Genomic DNA, 23,030 nt, shown 5'->3' with positions numbered 1-23,030 from the left:
GGGAAGGGTAAAAAAAGGAAGAGGGGCGGCTCGGAAGTCGAGGTGAGCGCCGAGGAGGCGAGCGACGTTCCTCCTTCTGGCGAACCCCAGAAGAAGAAGAAGAAGAAGAAGAAGAAGAAGAGGACAAAGAAGCCCGTTGACGAGCGGTCGGAGAATCCCGAAGAACCGGCTGAGATTGAGGAGGGCGATGTCCAAGAAGAAGAACTTCAACCCGAAGAGGAGGCTTCTGAGGCTGAAATCTCGGGAGAACGGAACGATGCAGAGGAAGTTGGTGGAGGGGAGGAATCTGAAACTCCTCTTAGTGCCGCCCGTCCGGACGGTTCTGAAGGGGACAGCGGAGAGTAGCCGCTTTTGATCAGGAGGCCTAACGACGATGTTGGCGACGAGGCGCGATCTCCTATTCTGGCGTCTTCTCGCGAGGGAACTCCGGCTCTCATTGGAGAAGGGGCCGCTCAGATCGGCACTTCTTCTCGCGGCTCCGCTATCTTGAGGAGGGTGCCCGGAGTCAACTTTCCGGACAAGGTTTCGTTTCACTACGAGAGACCGGCCCCTCTAGTGTACGTTCCTGAGAAGTGCGGAGAGTTCCTTCGCCAACTAAGGGGGAGGGCGAAACCTTTGCCCGCCGTGAAGGACCTCATCTTTGGGAGCGAATACGAGGAAGCTGCGAGGGCCAAGCTGCTCGTTAATGGCTCGCTTTTTTTTTGCTTCGTTCCTTAATTAATTTTTTTTTTACAATTTTCATCTCCTCGTTTGTTTAGGGGGACAGCGCGATGAACGTCGTGATTGATAAATACGACACTGCCCTGAAGGGAGCTTTGGGCGAACTCGAGCTGGCTAAGAAGGAGCAAGCGGATAGAGAGGAAGCTTCTGCTCGCCAGCTGAATGCATCGAGGGTTGACGTCGAGAGGCTTAACGGGATGGTTGCTCGCATCATTGTTCGAAGGGACGAGCTCAAAGCCGAGTTGGAGACATCCCGAGGAGTCATCCGTGAGCTCGAGCGGAAGAACGCCGGACTTGAGAGCGAGAAGGTTTCTCTCGCTGCATCTCATGAAGGAGAGATGAGGCGCCTTAGAGATTCCAGAATCCTGGAAGTGACGAGGGAAAGAGGAAGAGTTGAGGCCGAGATGGCCGCGAAAGTTAATCGTCGCTTCGCTAGGATTCGCTCCCGAGAAGAGCGATGAGGTCCCTACGAGGAGGCCCTGTTGCTTCATAGCCAAGCCTTCGGAACCAGGAAATGGCTTGAGGCTTTGAAGAGGGCTGGGAGCGATATCTCGCAAGCTACTATCGAGATATTTGCCGAGCAAGAAAAGAAATACGAGCAGGAAGCCGAGAAGCTTAGGGTGGGTGAGATACCCGAGGAAGATCTCACACTTTCTCCTCTCGTATTGGACTCTCAGTTTATGGATGCTCGAATCTTGGCGAGTCTCGATCCGTATGGGTCCAACGCCGGCTTGATCGATGCGGAGAATGCAGCGAGTCTTCACGTTCCGCCTACTCCTCCGACTGAAGCGCGGCGCGAAGACCCGACGCCTCTTCTTGAAGGCCCTTTGGCCGATCCAGAGATCATCCCGAGATCAGACGAAGCGCGTATTTCTCCGGCTGCTCGTGAGTCGAGTGCCAGGGCTTCGGAGCTCTCCGTCCTAAACAATCGTGAAAGCGGCCGGGAGGACTAGCTTCTCTTATATGTTGTTTCTTTTCAGTTCCGGAGGACTTGTGTTGTTGCTTTTAGACTTTTGCCTTTTGAGGCTTCTACTTTGTTGTTTTTCTTCTTTTATTTCCAACTCTTCGAATCGTATCAAACTGTTTATCGTTTATCGTAATTGTCTATCAAATGCATGATTTCTCAAGATTCGAAGTGACTTTGTTTGTTTAGTGTAAACATTATTCGAGACATCGAATTGTTGTGGTGTTAAGCTCGTCATGACTTTGTCTCGGTCGTTCTCTTTGACTCGCGATCGTTCGTCATTTGAGTTTCGTTGTTAATTGCGATTTTTCGACGTTGATGGTTCCAAATCGATCCTAATGTAATTTCCTAGCGTTCGGCGGGCCAGACCTTACTTAGTAAATTATAGGGTGAATTAGAGTCATTGTCTCGGCCGTGTTGGTTTGAATCGCGACACGGTCGACTCCCGTGGATACGTGTCTGATCAGGACATATCCAACGTGGGATGCGAGTACCAATACGCTTGTTCGAGAAGCCGGGGCGTGCTCGTGTAGGCATCGCTCAAGTGATCGTCTGCTTCGGAGATCGATTCCTCGGGGAGGGGGGGTTTGTCGTTTTTTTTTTATTTCGGCTGGACCCTTTTCGTTTGGGCTGCCTACGTATCCCTTTGCGGGAATCAAGCCATTCGTAGTTCTTGGGTTGCGAGTAAAAGTGGCCTTTGAGGCGCATTTACTCGGTTTTTTTTTTTTTTTAGGGAGAACGTGACCGTTGGTCGTTCTTTCGCCGTTTGCAGAGAGCGAGTAAAAGTGGCCTTAGTGGCGCATTTACTCGGTACGGCGTTCGTCTCGACTAAGGGTGGAAGAGGCGGAGGTGTTTGGAGTTCCAAGCTCTCGGTATTGCTTCGCCTGTTGAAGTCTCGAGGCGGTATACTCCTGGTTTGATGACTTCGACTATCTTGTATGGTCCTTCCCAGTTGGCTCCGAGCTTGCCGGCTTTCCACTCCTTGGTGTTTTCGAAGCCCTTTCTTAAGACAAGGTTGTCTATTTCGAGAGGACGCGATTTGACCTTTTTGTTGTAGTAGCTCTCGATTTGATGCTGGTAGTTCTGGATACGGAGTAATGCTTGGTCGCGCTTTTCCTCGATGTCGTCGAGTGCGTCGAGCAGCATGTCGCGGTTGAGTTCGGTGTTTTGTGGCAGTCGCGATCGGCGCAGACTCGTCACATTTACCTCTGCGGGAGCCATTGCCTCGATGCCGTAGGCCATCGAGAAGGGTGTAATTTTCGTCGCTCCACGAGGAGTTGTTCTGTGGGACCACAGGACACCGTCTAGTTCATCTGCCCAACAACCTTTCTTTAAGTCGAGTCGTTTCTTCAGACCGTCGATGATGGTCTTGTTCGTCGACTCGGCTTGGCCATTACTCTGCGGGTTTCTCGGGGTCGACATGTTTAGTCGTATTCGCCATCTGTCGCAGAATCCCTTGAAATGATGCAAGATGAATTGTGAACCGTTGTCTGTGATTATCCCGTATGGGAGCCCTTGTCGGCAGATTATGTTCTTCCAGACGATGTTTTGCACCTCCTTGTCGGTGATGCTGGCATAGGCTTCGGCTTCGACCCACTTGGTGAAGTAATCTGTGAGGACCAGGATGAACTTCTTTTGGCGAGATGCCGGCATTGGACCGATGATGTCCATTCCCCATCGCATGAATGGGTATGGAGCAGTTAGGGTATGAAGGAACTCCGTTGGGCTGTGTATGGTGGAAGCGTGACGCTGGCATTTGTCGCACTTGCGCACGTATGTCTCGCAGTCGGCGTTCATGGTTGGCCAGTAGAATCCGAGATTCTTTACTTTTAATGCGAGAGCTCGTCCGCCCGAGTGATTGCCTGCTGCTCCTTCGTGTGTTTCGGCCATGACTAGTCTCGTTTCGTCGCCGGAGATGCATTTGAGTAGCACCTTCGTCGCGGTCCATCGGTGTAGTTCCCCGTCCATGACAACGTAGTGTGCGCTACGTCGCTTCAGTCGCCGCGCATCCCATTTCTCGGCGGGCAATAAACCTTCAGCGAGGTAATCGATGAGTTCCTTGCGCCAATCTGTTGGCTGATCATCTTGCGAAGGAGGTTCTGCTTCGTCGATGTCCATCGCTTCGCTAATCGCTGCTGCAATCGCAATCGCAGTCTGCGCTGCCTTCGTGTCGATGCTCGGTTTCTCGATTTTATGGATTGGGATTGTCCTCTTGACTTGATCGTGTAGCTTGCTTCCTAGAGCAGCGAGGGCGTCGGCACAGACATTTTCTCCGCGAGGAACCTTCGTGAGTTCGAAGAACTCGAGGTCTCGCGTGAGGTCTTGGACGAGTTTGAGGTAGGCGTCCATCCTGTCGTTGCGGACGTCGTAATCGCCGAGGTACTGGCTTACGACAAGTTGAGAGTCGCAGTAAGCGCTGATTCTTTTGGCTTTCACTGCCTTGGCGAGACGGAGCCCCGCGATGAGGGATTCGTACTCAGCTTCGTTGTTTGACGCCGGAAAACCAAAACTGAATGACTGCCGGATGAGTTCTCCTGTTGGTGATTGCAGTTGCACTCCTGCTCCCGACCCTTTACTCGTGGATGAACCGTCGACGTGTAGGATCCAGTTTACACTTGGTAGGATAAGGTCTTGCTCCAGCTCTGGTGTTAACTCGATCAAGAAGTCGGCAAGGACCTGCGACTTTGCTGATGTGCGATTCTTGTACACGATGTCATGTTCGCTTAGTTCCATCGCCCATTTAGTCAACCGTCCTGAGTGGTTAGTATTCTGCATGACCGTTCGGAGTGGTTGATTGGACAGTACTTCAATAGTGTGCGACTGAAAGTAGGGTCGCAATTTCCTGGCCGAGGTGACGACAGCTAAGGCCATCTTTTCGAGTGTTGGGTATCTCGTCTCCGGCTCGGTCATCCTTTTACTTGTGTAAAAGATTGGTTTCTGTTCTCCCCGATCTTCTCGAATGAGCACGCTGCTGACAGCGGAGGATGTGACGGCTATGTAGAGGGACAATGTGTCGCCGGCTTCTGGCTTCGATAGTACTGGGGGGGGGGGTTGTGAGGTAATGCTTGAGTTGATTGAACGCCTCCTCGCACTTTTCATCCCAGACGAACCTCTTATTGCCCCTTAGTATCTCGTAGAAGGGAAGACACTTATCGGTTGATCGCGAGATGAACCTGTTGAGAGCTGCTATGCGTCCGGTTAGTCGCTGGACTTCGCGGCTGTTCTTTGGGCTTGGAAGGTCGAGGATCGCCGAGATCTGCTTGGGGTTAGCTTCGATTCCTCGTTGAGTGACAATGTAGCCGAGGAATTCTCCCGAAGTGACACCGAATGTACATTTGGCCGGGTTGAGCTTCATCCCATAGTCGTTCAAGATCTTGAAGCAGTCGCGTAAGTTGTTTAGGTGATCGTCAGCCTTGAGCGATTTGACTAACATATCGTCGATGTATACTTCCATGGTGTTGCCAAGCTGATCGGCGAACATTCGGTTGACGAGTCGCTGATAAGTCGCGCCGGCGTTCTTTAGTCCAAAGGGCATCACCTTGTAGCAGTAGGTCCCTCTGTCGGTGATGAATGCTGTCTTCTCGCGATCGTCGGGATGCATCAAGATCTGGTTGTATCCCGAGAAAGCGTACATGAAGGTTAGGAGTTCGTTACCAGCAGTTGATTCGACGAGACGATCGATATGAGGGAGTGGGTAACTGTCCTTTGGGCATGCCTTGTTTAGGTCCGTGAAGTCAACGCATATGCGCCATTTGCCGTTTTTCTTTTTGACGACAACCTGGTTAGCCAACCATTCGGGGTATCGAACTTCGGTAATGAAACCCGCGTAGAGGAGCCTGTCGACTTCTTCGTTTACGGCTTTAGATCGTTCTGGACCGAGTTTTCGTCGCTTCTGTCGGATGGGTTTGAACGTCGGGTCAACGTGCAGTTCATGGGAGGTAACTGCGGGGTCGATCCCCGTCATGTCGGAAGTCTTCAAGGCGAACGTCGAGGCGTTGTCTTTGATGAAAGAGATGATCCTTGAACATATGTCGTCGGAAAGGTAGACGCCAACTCGGATGATTTTCATCGGGTCGGACTCATCAATTGCGATTTCGCGAACTTCCTCCTTCTGGGGGTATATCTTGTGGAGTGGTTTACTGACGGAGTTGACAAGGGAAGCTTGTTGCTGCATCTTTACAGTTGCGATCAGCAGTTCTCTCGCGGCTTGTTGATCTCCCCGAATCGTCTGTGTTTTGCCGTCTTTTCCGGGAAACTTGATGCATTGATGATAAGTTGAAGGAATGGCTTTCATGTAATGCAGCCATGGTGTTCCGAGTATGGCACTATAGGGTGCTTTGGCGCGGATGACGGAAAACTTGACGGTGCGGGTTATACCACCTGCGTGTACTGGAAGACGAATTGTCCCGATCATTTGCTCCGAGGCTCTGTTGAAGCCGGTGAGCGTGCGAGAGGAAGGCTTCATATCCCTTAAATCAACTCCCATTTTGTCGAGTGTGTCGCGAGAGATGAGATCGACTGAGCTGCCGATATCAATAAGGACTTTTGCGACTAGGCATTCACCGATGTCAAGGTCGACGAGGAGAGGATCGTTATGCGGCATGTGGACGCTCTTGGTCTCTAGTGCCGAAAAAGTGATCTGGTGATCATTTTCGACTGGAGAAGGCCACTTCTTAGAGGTGGTTGCTTGACGTTTGTAATCCTTGACGGCTCGAACCGAGTCACCGCAAGGTGGTGATCCGCCCATTATGATGCTAATGTGCGGGGCTCGGGTGGCTTGCATTGATTCGAGTTGCTTCCTCAAATCGTCAGTTGTGTTCTCGATTTTAGGAGTTTTTGATTCGAGACGTCATCGCAGATCGGGCCCTTTCGAACGGTTGAGTTGGATTCGCAGGCCGTCGGCCTTTGAATTGAGCTGGTCACGAAGGTCGCCAGTTTGACCGACTCTCTGGGCGTTGCATTTTGGGATGGTCGCACGGAGGTCGGTGGTTCCTGTTTTTTTGCTCGTAGCGCTCTTTCGCGTCAATAGAATGCGCAGGTCTTTATCTGTTGTCGAGGGAGCGAGAGACTGCTTATCCTTGCTGTTCATTTTATCGCGCGGATCTGGTTGCACTGTCGGGACGTCATCGTCAGATGAGTCACAAGGGCGAGAGAGTATGACTTCCACACGTCGCCGGCGACGCGGGTGTTCGTCTTCTGACGAATCGTTGGCGGGGCCGACGTTGTTGACGGGAGTGCGCTCAGGGCTTGCTCTTTCCTCGCTCGGGGCCGTGTTCTTTTGAAACTTCTGTTCCTTCTTCTCCTTGTTCTTACTCCAGCTTTTGGTGTTTTTCGGTGTCGTAGGAGAGGTGGGCATTTGGATTGTCCCGTTAGTGATCCCTTCGAAAAACTGCCCGATGAGGACCTTGCATTCCTTCGTGTCATGGGAATCCCTTTTGTGGTAGAGGCACCATTTTTTTGTCTCCTCGGAGTTTGAACTCGCTGGTTCGGATGAGCTTGACTGCTTCGGAGCGGGCTCTCGATCCCAGTGGTTCCAGCCTTTCTCTCGCGTGATGGCTGCTGATTTTGGAGATTCCTCATCACCGACCGAGCTAACGTAGCCTCGCTTCTGAGTGGTATTTCCACCGGTGGAGTGCTGGCGGGGCTCGGGGCGGGTGTCGTTTGTTCGGGAGGGTCGCTGTTTCGCTGCTGCTTCTTTTGTGAACTTTGCTCTGGTGTCTTCTTCCATGCGGATAAAGTTATGCGAGCGAGCGATGGCGTCGGAGACAGATTTTGTCGGGTATCGGTAGAGATCCTGACGGAATGTGGAGTCGACGTGCAAGGTGTTCATCAAAGATTCGACGGCGATATGGTCTGGAATATCGATCTTCGAGACAATAGCTTTGAATTTCTCCATGAAGTCGCGTAGACTTTGGTCGCTGGCGTGAGTGAGGTTCCACAAATCTGACACGGTCGCTTCCTGGTTGGTGAACATGATATAATTCTTAAGGAAAGCCGTCGAGAGGTCGTGGAAACAGTCGACAGAGTTTTCTCTGAGGCCGGTGAACCAAGTAAGGGCCGGTCCTTCTAGGGTTTCGACGAAGAGTTGGCAAAAGCCGGCGTCTTTGTCTTCATCGGTCAGGTTTGCGCGTCGCATCGCTATGTTAAAAGACGTGACGTGAGTAGACGGGTCAGAGAGACCTTTGAAGGTTGGAAGACGGAGTTTTTCCATCTTCTGGAGTCGCACGCCGGTAACCTTTTGCGTGAAGGGTGTACGAAGAGATTCAGCGAGTACATGCTCGATTTGGGACGCGGACGTCGTCACCTGGTGGATCTTCGAATTGATGTCGAGGACCGACTGTTTTAATGCGGCTAGTTCGCTTGCGGTGTGCGCGTTGATGTCGTTACCGGCGCTTTGGTTATTGTTATCCCGCGCAGGTGCTACGTCGGTGGTTCGTTCTGTGGCGAACCGGTGTCGACGATACTGCGCTGTTGAAGCTTCGGCGTTTGCAGCGATAGGAGCAAGGATCTTTGCTATCGCCGTGATTTGGTCAACTGCCGCCTTCTGCGCCGCTTCTTGTAGGGCGAGGCGTGCCAGGATAGTTTCCATAGACGCAGGCGCTACTGGTGTAGGCGTAGGTGTCACCTCTGGAGCTTCGCGCTCCTCGCCTGACGAAGAACTGTCGTTGCTAACGACCATAGTGCTGATGTTACTTTGCTAGTGGCCCCACGGTGGGCGCCAACTGTTTGATCGGAAAACGGTAATAAAGAAGATATGGGTTTAACAAAGACGTCTTATTTATGGTCGGGCGAACGTTCAGTCGGTTACAAGAGAAACGGAGAGAATGCGATAGAAAGGAAGCCGGTGGCTCGATGAGCTACCGGAAAGGTACAACTAGTGGCGAGATGAAGAAAGGTGAAAACCCTAATCTAGCCGCCAAGTGTTAGTTGCTGATTTCGGATCCTCCTCTCGTTGTTTCTCCTTTCCCTTATATAGATGTCCTGATGTTTCGTCCTTGACCTAATTTACGCCATCTCGGTGGGCCTCCTTTGCTGGGCCGAGAAGCCCGTAGACGCCCGAGCAGCCGCTGGGCCGGGCATACTTCAGTCGATGATGATCGACTAAAAGTACTCAAGAGTCAAGCCGAAGGACCTGACTCTTAAGCCGACCGATCGAGCCGTCGCTCTTCCTAATACGGACCAGGCCTTTCTATTCTTCGGGCCTTGTGGGATGGTCAAATCCATCCTCTACAACTATAAATGTTGGTAATCGGTTTGATATAATTGCGATTTGTCTATTTTCATTACTTGCAAACAAATGAGACAAACACAGAGACAATTGTTAGTTGAGCAACTTTTATAGTCTTTTCATTTTAATAATAAAAAAAAGATATATGAAAACTGATACTTATAGATACAAGTTGGTCCTTGTATGTATTTTATCAACTCGGCACCAATAATTGTTTGGGCCATCAACGTGTAAGAAAATCTAATTGTCTAAAGATTCTACCCTCCACATCATTGCCAAACATAACAGCATATGTCACCAATTATGTAACTAACAACAACAAATGTAGGATAGAACATTAAATTAATAAAAAGGAATTAATTATTAATCAGTCAGCACGCTTTGCTTCTGGCATAATTAACAAGCGGAAACGATGTCGTTGGGTGGCTTTTTCCCAGAAGAAACGGAGATCAAATGGGTTCCCACATAAGTCAGACACGGCGCTTCTTTTGAATTTTCTCTGCGTTTCCACTTTCCGCGTTTGGGTCAAACACGTCTGAACGCTCCTTCCTCTATACATAACGTCCGTTAATAACTCCGCGATCTCCCACCCAGTCAAACACTTACCACGTGTCTATCTACCGTCTAATCCGACGCCGTTAATTCCGCTCCTACGAACGCCTTAAAAGCTACGTTTACATTTTCTCATCTCAACCTCTCTCTCATTTTTAACTCTGGTCAGAGATTCCTCTCACGGAGTCAGAAGGTTAGAAGATGCCGTCATCGTCGCCGTCAACGACAATTACAACACCGCCGGCCACCGCGTCTTATTGGTGCTACAGCTGCACGCGATTCGTCAGCGTCTGGTCTGAATCTGAACAAGGCACCACCGTCAGCGTCGCTTGCCCCCACTGCGACGGTGGTTTCATCGAAGAGGTAACCGATGCCTCGTCCGCCGCCGTCGAATTACCGACCCCAGCTTCCACTGAAGTTAGATCGATCGATAGCACCCGTAGATCCGTGATTAGACGCCGTAGATCCAGTCGTCGTCCTTCGTTCAATCCGGTCATCGTTCTCCAAGGAGGCGCCGGCGAGAGAGTCGATTCCGAAGAAGGAGATCGACGCGCTTTCGAGTTTTACTACGATGACGGATCCGGATCGGGTCTTCGTCCCCTTCCGGATTCAGTATCCGAGATCTTGATGGGATCGGGGTTCGAGCGGTTGCTCGAGCAGCTAAGTCAGATCGAGGCGTCGGGAGCCGGAATCGGCAGATCTGGTAACCCTCCGGCGTCGAAATCGGCGATTGAGTCTTTGCCTAGAGTCGAAATCTCCGATTGCCATATCAGCGCGGAGGCGAATTGCGCCGTGTGCACTGAGGTTTTCGAGGCGGAGACGGAGGCGCGTGAGATGCCGTGTAAACACATTTTTCACGACGACTGTATCACGCCGTGGTTATCGATCAGGAACTCGTGCCCGGTCTGCCGGTTCGAGCTACCTTCGGAGCCTAACAGACGGAGCAGCAGCAACAACGATGAGGGTGATAACGCCGTGGGGATGACGATATGGAGACTTCCCGGAGGGGGATTCGCCGTCGGGAGGTTTAATGCGGCGATGGGAGAGGGGGAGAGAGTGTTGCCTGTGGTGTTGACGGAGATGGATGGTGGTGGGATTGGTGGGAACAGCGAGGGTCCTAGACGGATCTCGTGGGTTAGAGCACAGGGGACAGTCGAGTCAGATAGTAGCAACGGTGGTGGCTCCGGCTCGGGAGGTAGATTGAGACGGATGGTTCGGGGAATGGTGTCGTTGATGAGGAGAGTGAGACCGAACCGTGGCTCTAATTCCTCTTCATCGAATCGTGTTGATTTGGACATCCAAGTAGAACCTAGGGGTTTGGAACGGTCGAGTTCTGTGATGAGAAGATACTTCGGGAGAAACAGAAGTAACAGAGATTCTTCAGTTCTGCATTGACGATGATATATATATATATATGTTTGTTCATTCTACAAAATGTAAATATAAGGATTCAGAAGAAGTTAAGATTGGAACGATCCATTTTTTATTTTTAAATTCTATTTGGTTCGTTGTATGTTACATTACATCAAAATGTCTAATGTTTTCATTCAAGCCTTCATCTTTTTTTTTTCTTTGGCTGTTGTCTTGGGCTCGGATCCTCGAGATTTTGGCTGTTTTGGTTTCCGAGAAAGTAAAGAATGCTTGCTCTTTAAGCCTTTTTTTCCTCGGATGCTAAGAGTGGGCCTAGCTACGAAAGAGATGCATAGGAATGAGAAAAGAAGACAAAAGTCTTGATGGTTAAGTTGCCTAATTTGAATTTCAGTTTCAACTGCAAGTCCCCTTTTAATGCATACCTCGACTCGACGGCGTATTTAGATTTTGGTTCGAAACGGTTTGACCCGGTCAAAAAAATTATTGAACGATGAGTTAACATAAATACTCTTTTTACATAAATGATAAAATACATTTTTTGCTAGATGTAGACAAAAAACTCTTTCCTCAATTCTATAGCACTAGATTTTTTTTGTTTGCTAACATTCGAAATTATAGACCTTAGGTTTGTAATTTCTCCTAGTTTTAGGATCAGCTTTTTGATATTCAGATTTAAGGAATAATCATCCATCTCAAAAGGTGGTTTGAACCAGGGCAGCACTAGAAATTCTGTTACTAAGGTTTAGCAATATATTCATTAGACAAAAGATGGAGTTCGTAGGTGAAAATTATGAGGTCAAGAAACGATATTTCTCATGTGATAACGCCAACCAAAAAAATCTGTCTATAAGACTAATAGACTATAATAGTAATTTTGTTATAAACTATACGATGTTCATAACCGGCCTGGTCCATAAGCCGGCCCAATATCTAGAGAGAGAGAGGCGGCCGCAGCAAGAGAAGAGAGAGAGGTGGCTAGGAGAGACAGCAAACCCTAGTTTCCTTTTACTTGTATTATCAATAATAATAAGAACTTACAGATTCTAAATCCTTAAGTTTACAACACGTTATCAGCACGAAACTCTAAACACCCTGAGCCAAAAACCAAAATCGCAAAACCCTAAACCTAGCCGCGACCCGACGAACCGTAATCATCCGATCGCATCTATGGTTCCAGCTCACGTCCCCGATCATCTCCAGCCCAAGGCGTTCCTAATCTTAGAAGAACTCAGCCTCAGCTACCATCCAGGGCAGCTCGCGTTCCCGGACAGCAAGCGTCCCGTTCGCAATCCGACAGCAAACAGCTCGCGTCCCCGATCAGCCGCTCACGACCTCAGCCTCAATCCATTCGCAGTCAGCTCGCGTCCAGGCCAGCTTGCGTCCAGTCCAGCTCGAGGTTCATTCTTTGGTGGTCCAGTTTCAACAATCAACTAAGCTAAAAGGTAATTCGAAATCTAAGAACATATGAATCGAATTTGGATTGTTTGATAAAGAATGAAACCATAAAACCTAATCTTTATGATAAAAGCCATATGATAATAGATCAAACCCTAATGAGTAAATCGAAGCTCTAAAGTTTGATACACTAAACCCTAAATCATGTTCCTACATGATTAAAACCCCAAATCAGATTTTACAAGTTAAAATCCGATAAACCCTAACCCTATATCTATAAACCCTAAATAATATAAGTATCAAAATTAATTATACTATAATTATCAAATCACATATTAAAACCCTAATCGAATATTTTTGAAATCAAAACTGTTTTCGGTTTTGATCATTGATGTTTTAAATCTGATTGAATCTGATGCTATGTTGCTAGAATTGTTTGATAGTTAAGTTGCTAGATTTATTATTCTCATCCTGCTAGTTTAATAATTATGATCTGTTTAAGTCTTGATTAAATCCAACCTGCTTGTTTTTATTAATGCTTTGATCACAGTTAGGATTGATAGATTTATTTTCTCATCCTGCTTGGTTAATTGTTCATCTGATTTAAAATTGATTAAACCGACCAGCATGTTAAAGTATTGATTGAATCCGATAGGTTGCTAGCTTGCTTTTCTTATATAATCCGATAGGTTGATAGATTCATGATAAAATCTAATGTCTTGAGGTTTAAGATTGTATGCTAGGTTCGATTTTATTGATTGATCTGATTAGAAATCATGAAACCCTAATTCTAGTCCTAACCTTAATCCTCATATCTGAAACTTGAAACCCTAAATTCATTATGCTTATGAGTTCTATTAAATTGATTGATCTGATTATATGTTTTTGAGGTTTAATAAATTCAGATACTAGATAGATTATTTACACACGGTTTATGCTAAATATCAATCAGCCTTGAAACTGATTCATTGAAATTCATGCTTGAAATCTATATTCTAGTATTGCTAAAATCAGCCTTGAAACTAATTGAGTGATTAATTGAATCTGTTTTTGCTAGTCTTGATAAACCATAATATTATGAGCACATAGAAATAGTATTGCTGAGACTTGCTAGAAATTGACTGATTGATTAATTGCTTTTAAGATTGATAGTTTCATTGTCCTCACAAGATTGAAATCCGAATTGATTGTTTTTAAGAATAAGGCCGCATGAAAAAATTATACCTAAATATTGAGTGATATATGATTTGAGATGTCGAAAATCAACCTGGATTTTGCTGCCCTAAATTTCTCTGGAGATAATTATTTACAGTGGGCATTGGATACAAAGATTATCCTAAAGTCAAAAAGACTTGGTGAATGTATCATAGAAGACAATAATGCAAATGAGAAAGATTGATACAAGGCAATATTAATTATTCGCCATCATCTTATTGAGAGTCTCAAAGATCAGTATTTGACAATTGAGAATTCTCTAGACCTTTGGACAGAATTCAAATCGAGATATGATCACCAAAGAAAGGTGTTATTACCAAAAGCTATGGAGGAATCTCAGAATCCAGGACTACAAGTCCGTGGATGAGTCTATTGCTAGCTAAGCCTCCAATACTGATGAGAAACAATGAATTGAGACCTCATGGATCAACCCCATTACCTGAAGCCAATAAGGCCGCAAAGGAAAAGAAAGAATCCAAATAATCTAACCACGTCCAGGATGATAGACCACACGGCCATGGCCGTGGAGGGTAGAAAGGACGTGGCCATGGCCGCTATTATACATTTGGCCGTGGGAACCACTATGGCAAAGGCCGTGGGTATCAACCTAATTTGATACCATGGTCGAGGCAGAGACCGTGGTATATCCTTTAAACCACAAAGCTCGACCAAATCAGTGTGCCATAGATGTGGAATGGGAAACCATTGGGCTAAGATATGTAGGACTCCCAAACATTTTTGTGACCTCTATCAAGAGAGTCTGAAAGGGAAGAATCATGAAGCCCACTTGGTATATAAAGATGGTAAAGATGATTTTGATCATGAAAGAGATGATCCTACGGAATATGAAATTTTTGGTTGCCTAAAAGAATAATGTTGATTTTGACTTTTGTGTTTGTTTTGCTTTTATATTTGCTTTGTTTTATCACTTTGAATTTATTTTATTGTTTTGTTTGCTCCGAACTTAATAAAAGGAATGAATGATTTTTTCAAATATATAAGTTTATAAGAAATATAGTTGCGGGTAAAGCCATTCTCATGATAAGCTACGGCCAGACTAAAGAAACTTAATGGTTTATATTCACTCATAGAAGCCCATTGAGTTTAAAAGATATAAGAGTGGTTTCCATATTGAAACAATGGGCAAAGGAAAAAAAATTCATTTTAGATATATAAAATTCGCCCAAGACCATAGAAAAATGGTCGAAACTATACCTCCATTCTCTACTGGTCTTTACTATGCCAAGATCAGGATGATAGAGGCTAAATGACTGCGAAAAATATTCACTTTATGGCATAACCGGATTGGCCATCCTGGTTCAAACATGATGCGAAATTGATATACAAATGGGCACACATTGAAAGAAAGAAAGAGTTATCCCAAAGAATCTCACGTGTGTAGCATGTACACAATGAAAACTCATTGATAGGCCATCACCAGTCAAAGAGACTAAGTAAATAATAAACTGGTGAATACATGTCTCAAGCATTTAAATGATTATGGTATGTCCATGGGAGTAAGTGTGGACAATTCTGTGATACATGCCCACTCCCAGTCACAGCTTGGGCCACACAAAATTTACATGCATCTAAGTTAATACGCATCAGGCCATTTAGTGAGCATAGATATTCCCCATCGATTAGATAACAGATCAAGAGCCAGGCATATCCCATCGTAAGACATTTGGATGTGCAGTCTATATACATATTACTCCACCACAGAGAACTAAGATGGGACCTCAAAGGAGGACGAGGATATATGTTGGATATGATTCTTCCACAATTATTAAGTACCTTGAGCCAAATATGGGTGATCAGTTTGAGGTCAGGTACACGGATTAGGGGGAGAAAGTAATAAGCTGGTAAAAGAGTAAAAGAAATTAGATGGAATCATACATCCTTATATTGGCAAGATCCTCGGACTCAAGAATGAGATTTAGAAGTCCAAAAGATTATACAAAAGCTAGCTTAAACAATTGCCAAATTCTGTTACTGACCCGAATAGAATGACTAAGTCATATATACCAGCTGTAAATGCACCAAATTCGAGTTGATGTTCAAGAAGGACACAATCAAGTTGCTACTGAGTCTAAGGCACGTTTGAAACGTGGTAGACCAATAAGTTCCAAAGATAAGATTCCTCGGATATTAAAGAAAGGTGCTAATGAATCCGTGGACGAGGGAATCCTTGACATGGTCGATCCTAAGATGGACAAACTTAAAAGCCACGGCCGTGGATGAGGAAACCATAAACATGGTTGTACCTAAGGTGCCTAACAATGAGGCTTGGGACGCCAAGCTTCAGGGTACTGAAGGTCATAATGAAACCTCAATAAGTTATGTCATGTCCGGGACACAAATGGAACAAGAGAAAGAAAGTTGACATATTTGCATGCAGTGTAGCACTTGAGATTATGAAATGAATGAGGATCATGAACCCACGTCCATACATGAGTGCACTCAACAAATCAGATTAGATCAAATGGAAATGGGACGTGGAGTTAAGTTCATTAAGAAAAGAGAGGTTTTGGTCCCATAGTTCGGAAACCTCTAGATGTGAAACCAGTTGGACAAAAATGAGTCTTTGTGAAAGAAATGATACATGGCGAGATATCAAGATATAAGGCACGGCCATATGCACTAGGATTCCACAAAGACCAGGAATCAATTATGAGGAGACATACTCCCCTGTGGTGGATGCAACAAACATTTAGATTCCTAACAAGTCTGGCCATAAAAGAAGAAAAATAGACTTGCGGTTAAAGGATGTAGAAACCGCCTACTTGTATGGTCCACTGGATAATGAGATATATATTAAAGTCCCAGAGGGTATTGAGTTGTCAAATGCAACAGGTTATCGAGAACTAAAGTAGACAAGTATATGTTAATGATCTAAAATGTCCTAGGAACCTCTGGAGAGATTTTCAAACGATTATCTAAAGAAAGAGATTGAAATGAAAATTTGGGACAAATAAAGTTTTGTTTAGGATTACAAATTGAACATCTTAAAAGATGGAATCCTTGTGCATCAAAGGACTTATAGAAAGGTATTCAAACGGTTTTAACATGGACCAAAGCTCGCCCATTGAGTTGTCCCATAAGGTCCTTTGGTCCGGACACAAACCCAGTGTAAGTCCCAAGAAGGACATGGTCGTGAGTACCCCTGACTTGGACACGGATCCTTTGGTCCCAAGAAGGATAAGAAATATGTCCTTGGTCCGGTAAAGTCCCTTACCCAAGTGCCATTGGCGCCTTGATGTAATAGGCAAGCCATACTAGGCCGGATATGTGTTCTTGCCGTGAATCTCTTATATATGTTTAGCTCATGTTCGACCATGAGGCACTGGAAATAAAGACATACACGTCCCTTACCTTAAGTACTATTGGCGCCTTGCCTTGATGTATTTGTCATGTCATACACATCCGGACATGAGTATTGATGTAAACCTATTGTCTAGGTTTAGGTCATGTCCGAACATAAGGGACTGGGACAGGATAAAATACATCATATGTTACCTACAAGGAACTAAGAATTTGAGATTACATTATACTAACCAAAACCCAAAGAAGGGTTAATATGTTTTGATTGATACATGTTATCTCTCGGATCCACAATGATAGATCCCATGCAAGTTATGTCTTTGCAACGCGGTAGCACTACTTTACCTTGGTATTGAGACCATTAGTCATTGGCGTCCATGAAGCTCAACCATCAGGTTGGGATGCGCCAACTTGAAAGACATATACAGAGGTACACATCAGGGGGAGTAATACGTGTTGTACTCTTTTTCCTTCATCATGGTTTTGTCCCACTGAATTTTCCTGATAAAGTTTTAATGAGGCAACATCCAAAGCGTATTACAAACTCTGAATGGTTATGACATCCAAGGGGGAGTGTTATATAAACCATATGATGGATGTCCATAACCGGCCCGGTCCATAAGCCGGCCCAATACCTAGAGAGAGAGAGAGGCGGCCGCAGCAAGAGGAGAGAGAGAGAGGCGGCTAGGAGAGACAGCAAACCCTAGTTTCCTTTCACTTGTATTTGTATACTTTTCATATTTGTATATTTCCATTTATCTCTTTGTAATTCTCATATATAAGGGTCAACTTATGTTATGAATAATAATAAGAACTTACAATCTTTAAGTTTACAACAAATTTCGATATACAGAGTGTTTTGCTCGTTACGTAGCTCTATATCCTCCAACTCCCAAGGAACACTCAGTGACCTGCAGGTGACGGAAACAGTTTTAACTTCATTTCATTTTTTATTTTCCTAACTGAATATATTGGAGGTCTTTTTCTTGCATACATATATTGGATGTCAAAATTCACAAATCATCAATTAGATCAGCGAAGAAGGTTATGTTTCATAAGTGTCCATACTCAATTCCATTTGTTTCGGTTCGATATATAGGTATAAAAGTGCGATACCTAAATCATTTTAATTTATAATATTCTCTAACGAATACAAATTAGACAGACACTAAAAGCGACGCATGGAGAAACCTATGGACTTGCACAAGATCTTTGCTGCCGTAGCAATGGGAAAAGTTCTCACATCATGGCATCATGCTAATCCCTAAACGACCATTCTTCCTTGCAGTCATTTACTCCTTCGCCTTTGGGATTGGCATCAGCATCAATGCTACAAGCCAAGGAGCTTCAGGTGATTGGACGACATACGCGATAGCAATGAGCATGGCGTGTGGAGTCTGGAGTCTTGTGTATATATGTTGCGATTCACCACCTTATCTCAAAAGGGTAGCCTCGTGACAAGGCAATCTACAAGTTTCTTGCTGTCTTCCTTGGCGTTACTTTGCTCTCTATTGTTATGATTTGGGATTGATTTTTGTTGACACTTTTAGTTTCATTAGTTAGTTCTATTTTTAATTCTCTTTCAAATTCATCTTCCAGGAATTTAACAATTCAGTGTAAATCCTTATTTACATTCACAACAACAAAAAATGTACTCCATACGATATTGGGCATATGGTCAAGTAACTTGAGCCCAACAATGCGATTCAACCAAAAGCAAAACACATTGCGGTTTAATATGACAACAGTTATATGATCTAGGGGATAGTACTTTTATTTATTTTATTTGTAATATGGACCGACATGTATAAATGCGAACAGTGGAGCTGGAACACTGGTACAGTTTTGTTTATATATATGTCTTTTCCAGGTTGACAAAAAAAATATATATGTCTTTTCCATTCCCAATGTTTTTTTTTGAAAAAAAAAAAAAAAAAAAAAAAAAAAAAAAAAAAAAGTAATTTTCCATTCCCAATGTTTCAGAAGGAATCTCTCTCACTTCAATACAATCACAACAGTAATTAAAAGAAAATGGTTAGAAAAATACTAGACTGTGAAAATATAGTTTGAGCAAAATCTTTGTATTTCATTACATCATGAGTTGATACAATTTCAATAAAATACTCATTGTATTTCACATTATAGTGTACCAGTCTCAGATTTTTTTGTACATACTGAAAACAAAAGCTAAAGATAGCTATTATACCACTTTTCACTTGTGAAGTACGACATTGTCTAATTTTACCTATTTGTGTAGTACCATAGTAAAACTTGGACTTTCTTTAAATTTACTGAAAATATAACAACATTGTTTAGAAGTAGAAAACAAATTACATTTAACTTGAAACAGATGGAATGTATCATTAAAACAAAATATATAAAATAATAATAATGGATAGGTGAAAAGAAAAAAACGAGTAAATTCACTGCAAATAATTAACCTAATCTTCTTTCTTCACGTCTATAGTGAATCTAAGCGTGTTTGTGCCAACAAACGAGCATCAAAACGCAGCGTTTTATGATGTAGAACCGGGACTTGTGCTCCTTGGCCACATCACGACATTTTCGGGTCACTGAAGCGCCTTTATGAGACAAGCTCCGAGAGATGGAACACTTCGTGGAAGATGTGTCAGCTTGGCATTTCATTGAACCGCTTCTTGACAAAAATGGAGATTTTGAAGGAGCGGGTTTTGCAGAGAAACTTCGTCTAAAGATGGGTTCCGAGGAAGGATAGGAAGAAGGTTTTGTTGTGAAACTTCTTGTCAAAATGGGTTTTGAAGATGAAGATGAAGAAGAAGTTTTTGTTGAGAAGCTTCGTCTAAAAACGTCGGGTTTTGAAGAGAAATGAGTCGTTTCGAAGATGGAATCTTTCTTGGAAACTCTCCACAACTTCTTATCATCCATGGATCAAGAGTGGATATGATGTTCTCGGTTCTTTTGATCTAACTCTATATATAGGTGTTCATCAATATAGAATGTGTGTGCGTGTGTGTGATATTTATAGATAGAGCTAAGAAATGATAGAGAGCTTGGAATGAAATAGGTCAAAGCTTTTAAGACACTTCTTATAATAGTATAAAGATATGTGTATATACACATATATTTAATAATATGATTTTCTTAAATTGAATATTGTATTTAAGTTAATAATCTTGAGACATGTTTGTAGACAAACCACATTGAAGTACGTTCAGGCACGCAGAGTTTTAGATGTACATCTTCATATTACGTTAATTGAAGAGAGTTACAAAGAAAACGGACAATTTTACAAGTCATCACATGTGGGCTAGATGATAATGAGATAGTGGTTGAGCATTATATGTTTGAATTGATATCGAAACTCCACATATGACATATCATATTTGTTAGACTATTTTTGTTCTTGGGCATTAAAAAGATTACGTTTTTCTCCACTGTTCCTAAACATGGCACTAGTCGAGATTATGGTTTATCGTGCTAGATCTTCATATAAAATTACCAAGCACAGAGACTTATTTTAGTACTATTTGTTATCGACGTCATTATATACTTTTTCGTTGTTAATCACTTATTCAAAAGCTTACAAATGTCCGATTAATTAAATCATTGTTAAGAGTTAGGTTTTCGATTCAGCTAAGGAAAAAATCATCAAGAAATATCTTATAGATATGCAAAACAAACATCAAGTTAAATTTGAATTTTCACGATTAAACCCACTAATTTATGTAGACTCTTAAAATTCATCAATACATTTTCAAGAAAACTTTGAAAAGTATTTTATTATTTATTATTTCATTTTCTAATTTGTTTTAGCAGGGAAACTATGCCTCGAGATTCATATGATCCATGTGGAAAAATGTTTTTTTTTTCCTTAATCGGGTCAAAGAAACTATAAATACACGATATAACTTGGGACCATAGGCAACGAATTGACCAAAGAACACTTAATGGACCACTTACACATGTGACCATGTGAGTTCCCACAACAATAACCACAAGAGACTTCTTACTTCTGAGTTCTCACTAGGCATGCGGGTTTGGGTAGTTCCGTTTGAACAAAATTTCGCCGAATTGAACCGAAAAAATGAGGTTCGTTTTTAAATCTTTTATTGAAACTTACCAAAGTTTTTTGGTTTTCATTATATTCGGTTAAAAATAGATTAAATTCAAGTAATTTTGGATAATTTTGGTTAGTTCAGTTTGAAATTTTAGTTAATTTAATTAGTTCAGTTCAAAATTTGGTTAACATATTCTTTTTTGAAAAACTGAAATAACCAATTACCGAACCAAACTTCTCACCGAACTAACCAAAATTTTGGCTCGGTTCAAAATGCCAAGCCTAGTTATCACTGTTCATATTTATCTTAGAAATGTATCAAGGTCTACTTATATTTAAATAAATGTGTACTAATATAATTGTCACTATTTTGTTTGGTCTTTTATAGTATATGTGGGATCCTTTTGAAAGCTATACATGTGAATGGTTTAGCTAATAACAGGAGCAAGAAAAAAGCATCACAAACTTGAGGATACTTCACAACATGTATTGTCAAGAGTCAGAAACAAGAAAGAGACTTTACCTTCTGTTTTCGAGTCCTTTGTATTACCGCAAATGCATCTTTATTTTCTTCATTAGAGAAGGAAATCAAAGTTGGCAAGAGTAGCCATGTATTTGCTGATGCAGCATCATCAAGATTCCCATTCGAAACGAGCCCAAACAAAGGAAAGCACATCTCTTGTGAATCTTAATGATGCTGCATCTGCAACTACCGGCTGTTAGCAACTACCAGATGCTCTTTTTTTTGGCCTTTTTATCAAGAAACCAAATAAAGCAACCACAGACAAAAGAACCTTATTAGTTTGAGCTCTAGAGTTTGGAACTTTTATGACCATTCCCCAAATGAACACGCAAAGAGGAAAGCAAGAGGATTCAGAAAGCAAATCAATCAGCAAGATGATTTTTGGGATACGCAAATAAGAAAGAGAGGACATAGCCATAATAACACGTTTCTAGCAAGATGATTCAGAATATATACACTACAATGAAGCAAGCTAGTTGGCCGATGTAAAATCACTTAGAAAGGGACAGAACTAGCATCATGAGGAAACCTATCTGATAATTAACTTTTGATTAGAGAGAGATCACATCAATATAACACAAACCCACTTCACTACACAAACACAAGTGACATGAAAAGAAACCAAAGCTAAAGAGTTTTTTTTCATATGGAAATAACTGAAAATCTCAAGTATTTTTATACACAAACCTCAAAACCTTTTTTTTCTCCAAAGTGCCCTGAAGAAGTCATTAAAGAAAAAATTCCAGGTGGAGATGGTCGATGGGTTGCTAATGCAATAGACTAAAATAAAGTTTTATCAGGATGGAAGCATTTGTATTATACTAATCATGATTAGATTAGCATGGAACAAGTGGGATTATGAATATTATTAGACACCAATGTATTTCCCTATTTTTTCTTCTATAATAGAGATGGATTTGTCTCCAATGTATTCTTCTATTTCTTCTTCTAAAACGGAATATTTTTGATATATTATTTTCTAATTTTACAAATAGTACATTTTATTTGTGAAAGTTGAAAATCAACCTAATTTAGTTTAACATTCATAAAATTATGATTTTTTTTTCACTGAATATTTTTATAGAAACTATTATGTAAATAAAAAGTATGATTATATGTTTATATAAACAGTACATTTTCACTAAAAATATTTATTTTGGTTATAATTATTAAAGTAAAAAGTTATTGTATCATTTTGTGAATAAAAAGTATGTATGTATTATAGAGGAATAATATTTATTCCTCAAAATATAGAGGTGAAAATAGCAATCTCTGTTTTAGAGGAAGAAATAGAGTAAGGTTATAGTGATTTTACTTCTAAATATTACTATTATAGAGGCAAATATAGAAGTGGTTTGGAGATGGTTCTTAGATTAACAATGGTCACTTTATCAAACTAATCATGATTAAGATTGTTCCCTGTGCGGTTTCCTTACGTGTAAAGGCAAAAAACACTCACAAAGCAAACAGCTTTAGGTTTTAACTGGAGGTACTCTATATACTTTTTAAGTTAGTGAATCAGGTAAGATCAGGAGATTTAGATCTTAGCGTCACATGTACCCCATTTGAATGGATTAAAAAAAAATGGAGCAAATCACGGTTGGATTATGCAACAATAGTATAAAGCAAACACTCAATCAAATATATGCGTTAGGATATAACTTATCACTCGTAACAAGCAATCAAGAACGGTCGTTCGGTATTC

General features: G+C 42.7%; 2 protein-coding genes across 2 annotated transcripts; one reads left to right on the top strand and one right to left on the bottom strand.

Moving 5' to 3' along the window:
* The first annotated feature begins 9,057 nt into the window (after window positions 1-9,057).
* Window positions 9,058-11,015, top strand: LOC106418507 (E3 ubiquitin-protein ligase RDUF2-like). Its single transcript, XM_013859228.3, has one exon. The coding sequence runs from the start codon at window positions 9,666-9,668 to the stop codon at window positions 10,857-10,859; it is 1,194 nt and encodes a 397-aa protein (XP_013714682.1). The 5' UTR covers window positions 9,058-9,665; the 3' UTR covers window positions 10,860-11,015.
* Window positions 11,016-19,000: 7,985 nt separating this feature from the next.
* Window positions 19,001-22,098, bottom strand: BNAA10G12510D (small polypeptide DEVIL 18). The gene has a single exon (XM_013858643.3). The coding sequence runs from the start codon at window positions 19,668-19,670 to the stop codon at window positions 19,239-19,241; it is 432 nt and encodes a 143-aa protein (XP_013714097.1). The 5' UTR covers window positions 19,671-22,098; the 3' UTR covers window positions 19,001-19,238.
* Between the last annotated feature and the right edge of the window lie 932 nt (window positions 22,099-23,030).

This window comes from Brassica napus, chromosome C9, assembly GCF_020379485.1.
Source record: "Brassica napus cultivar Da-Ae chromosome C9, Da-Ae, whole genome shotgun sequence".
Lineage (NCBI taxonomy): Eukaryota > Viridiplantae > Streptophyta > Magnoliopsida > Brassicales > Brassicaceae > Brassica > Brassica napus.
The sequence above is the reverse complement of the archived record's forward strand: the minus strand, read 5'-3'. Positions and strand labels throughout refer to the sequence as shown.

Excerpts from the sequence above, each read along its gene's own strand:
- LOC106418507 (XM_013859228.3), top strand. The coding sequence starts at position 9,666 with ATGCCGTCATCGTCGCCGTCAACGACAATTACAACACCGCCGGCCACC.
- BNAA10G12510D (XM_013858643.3), bottom strand. The coding sequence starts at position 19,670 with ATGGATGATAAGAAGTTGTGGAGAGTTTCCAAGAAAGATTCCATCTTC.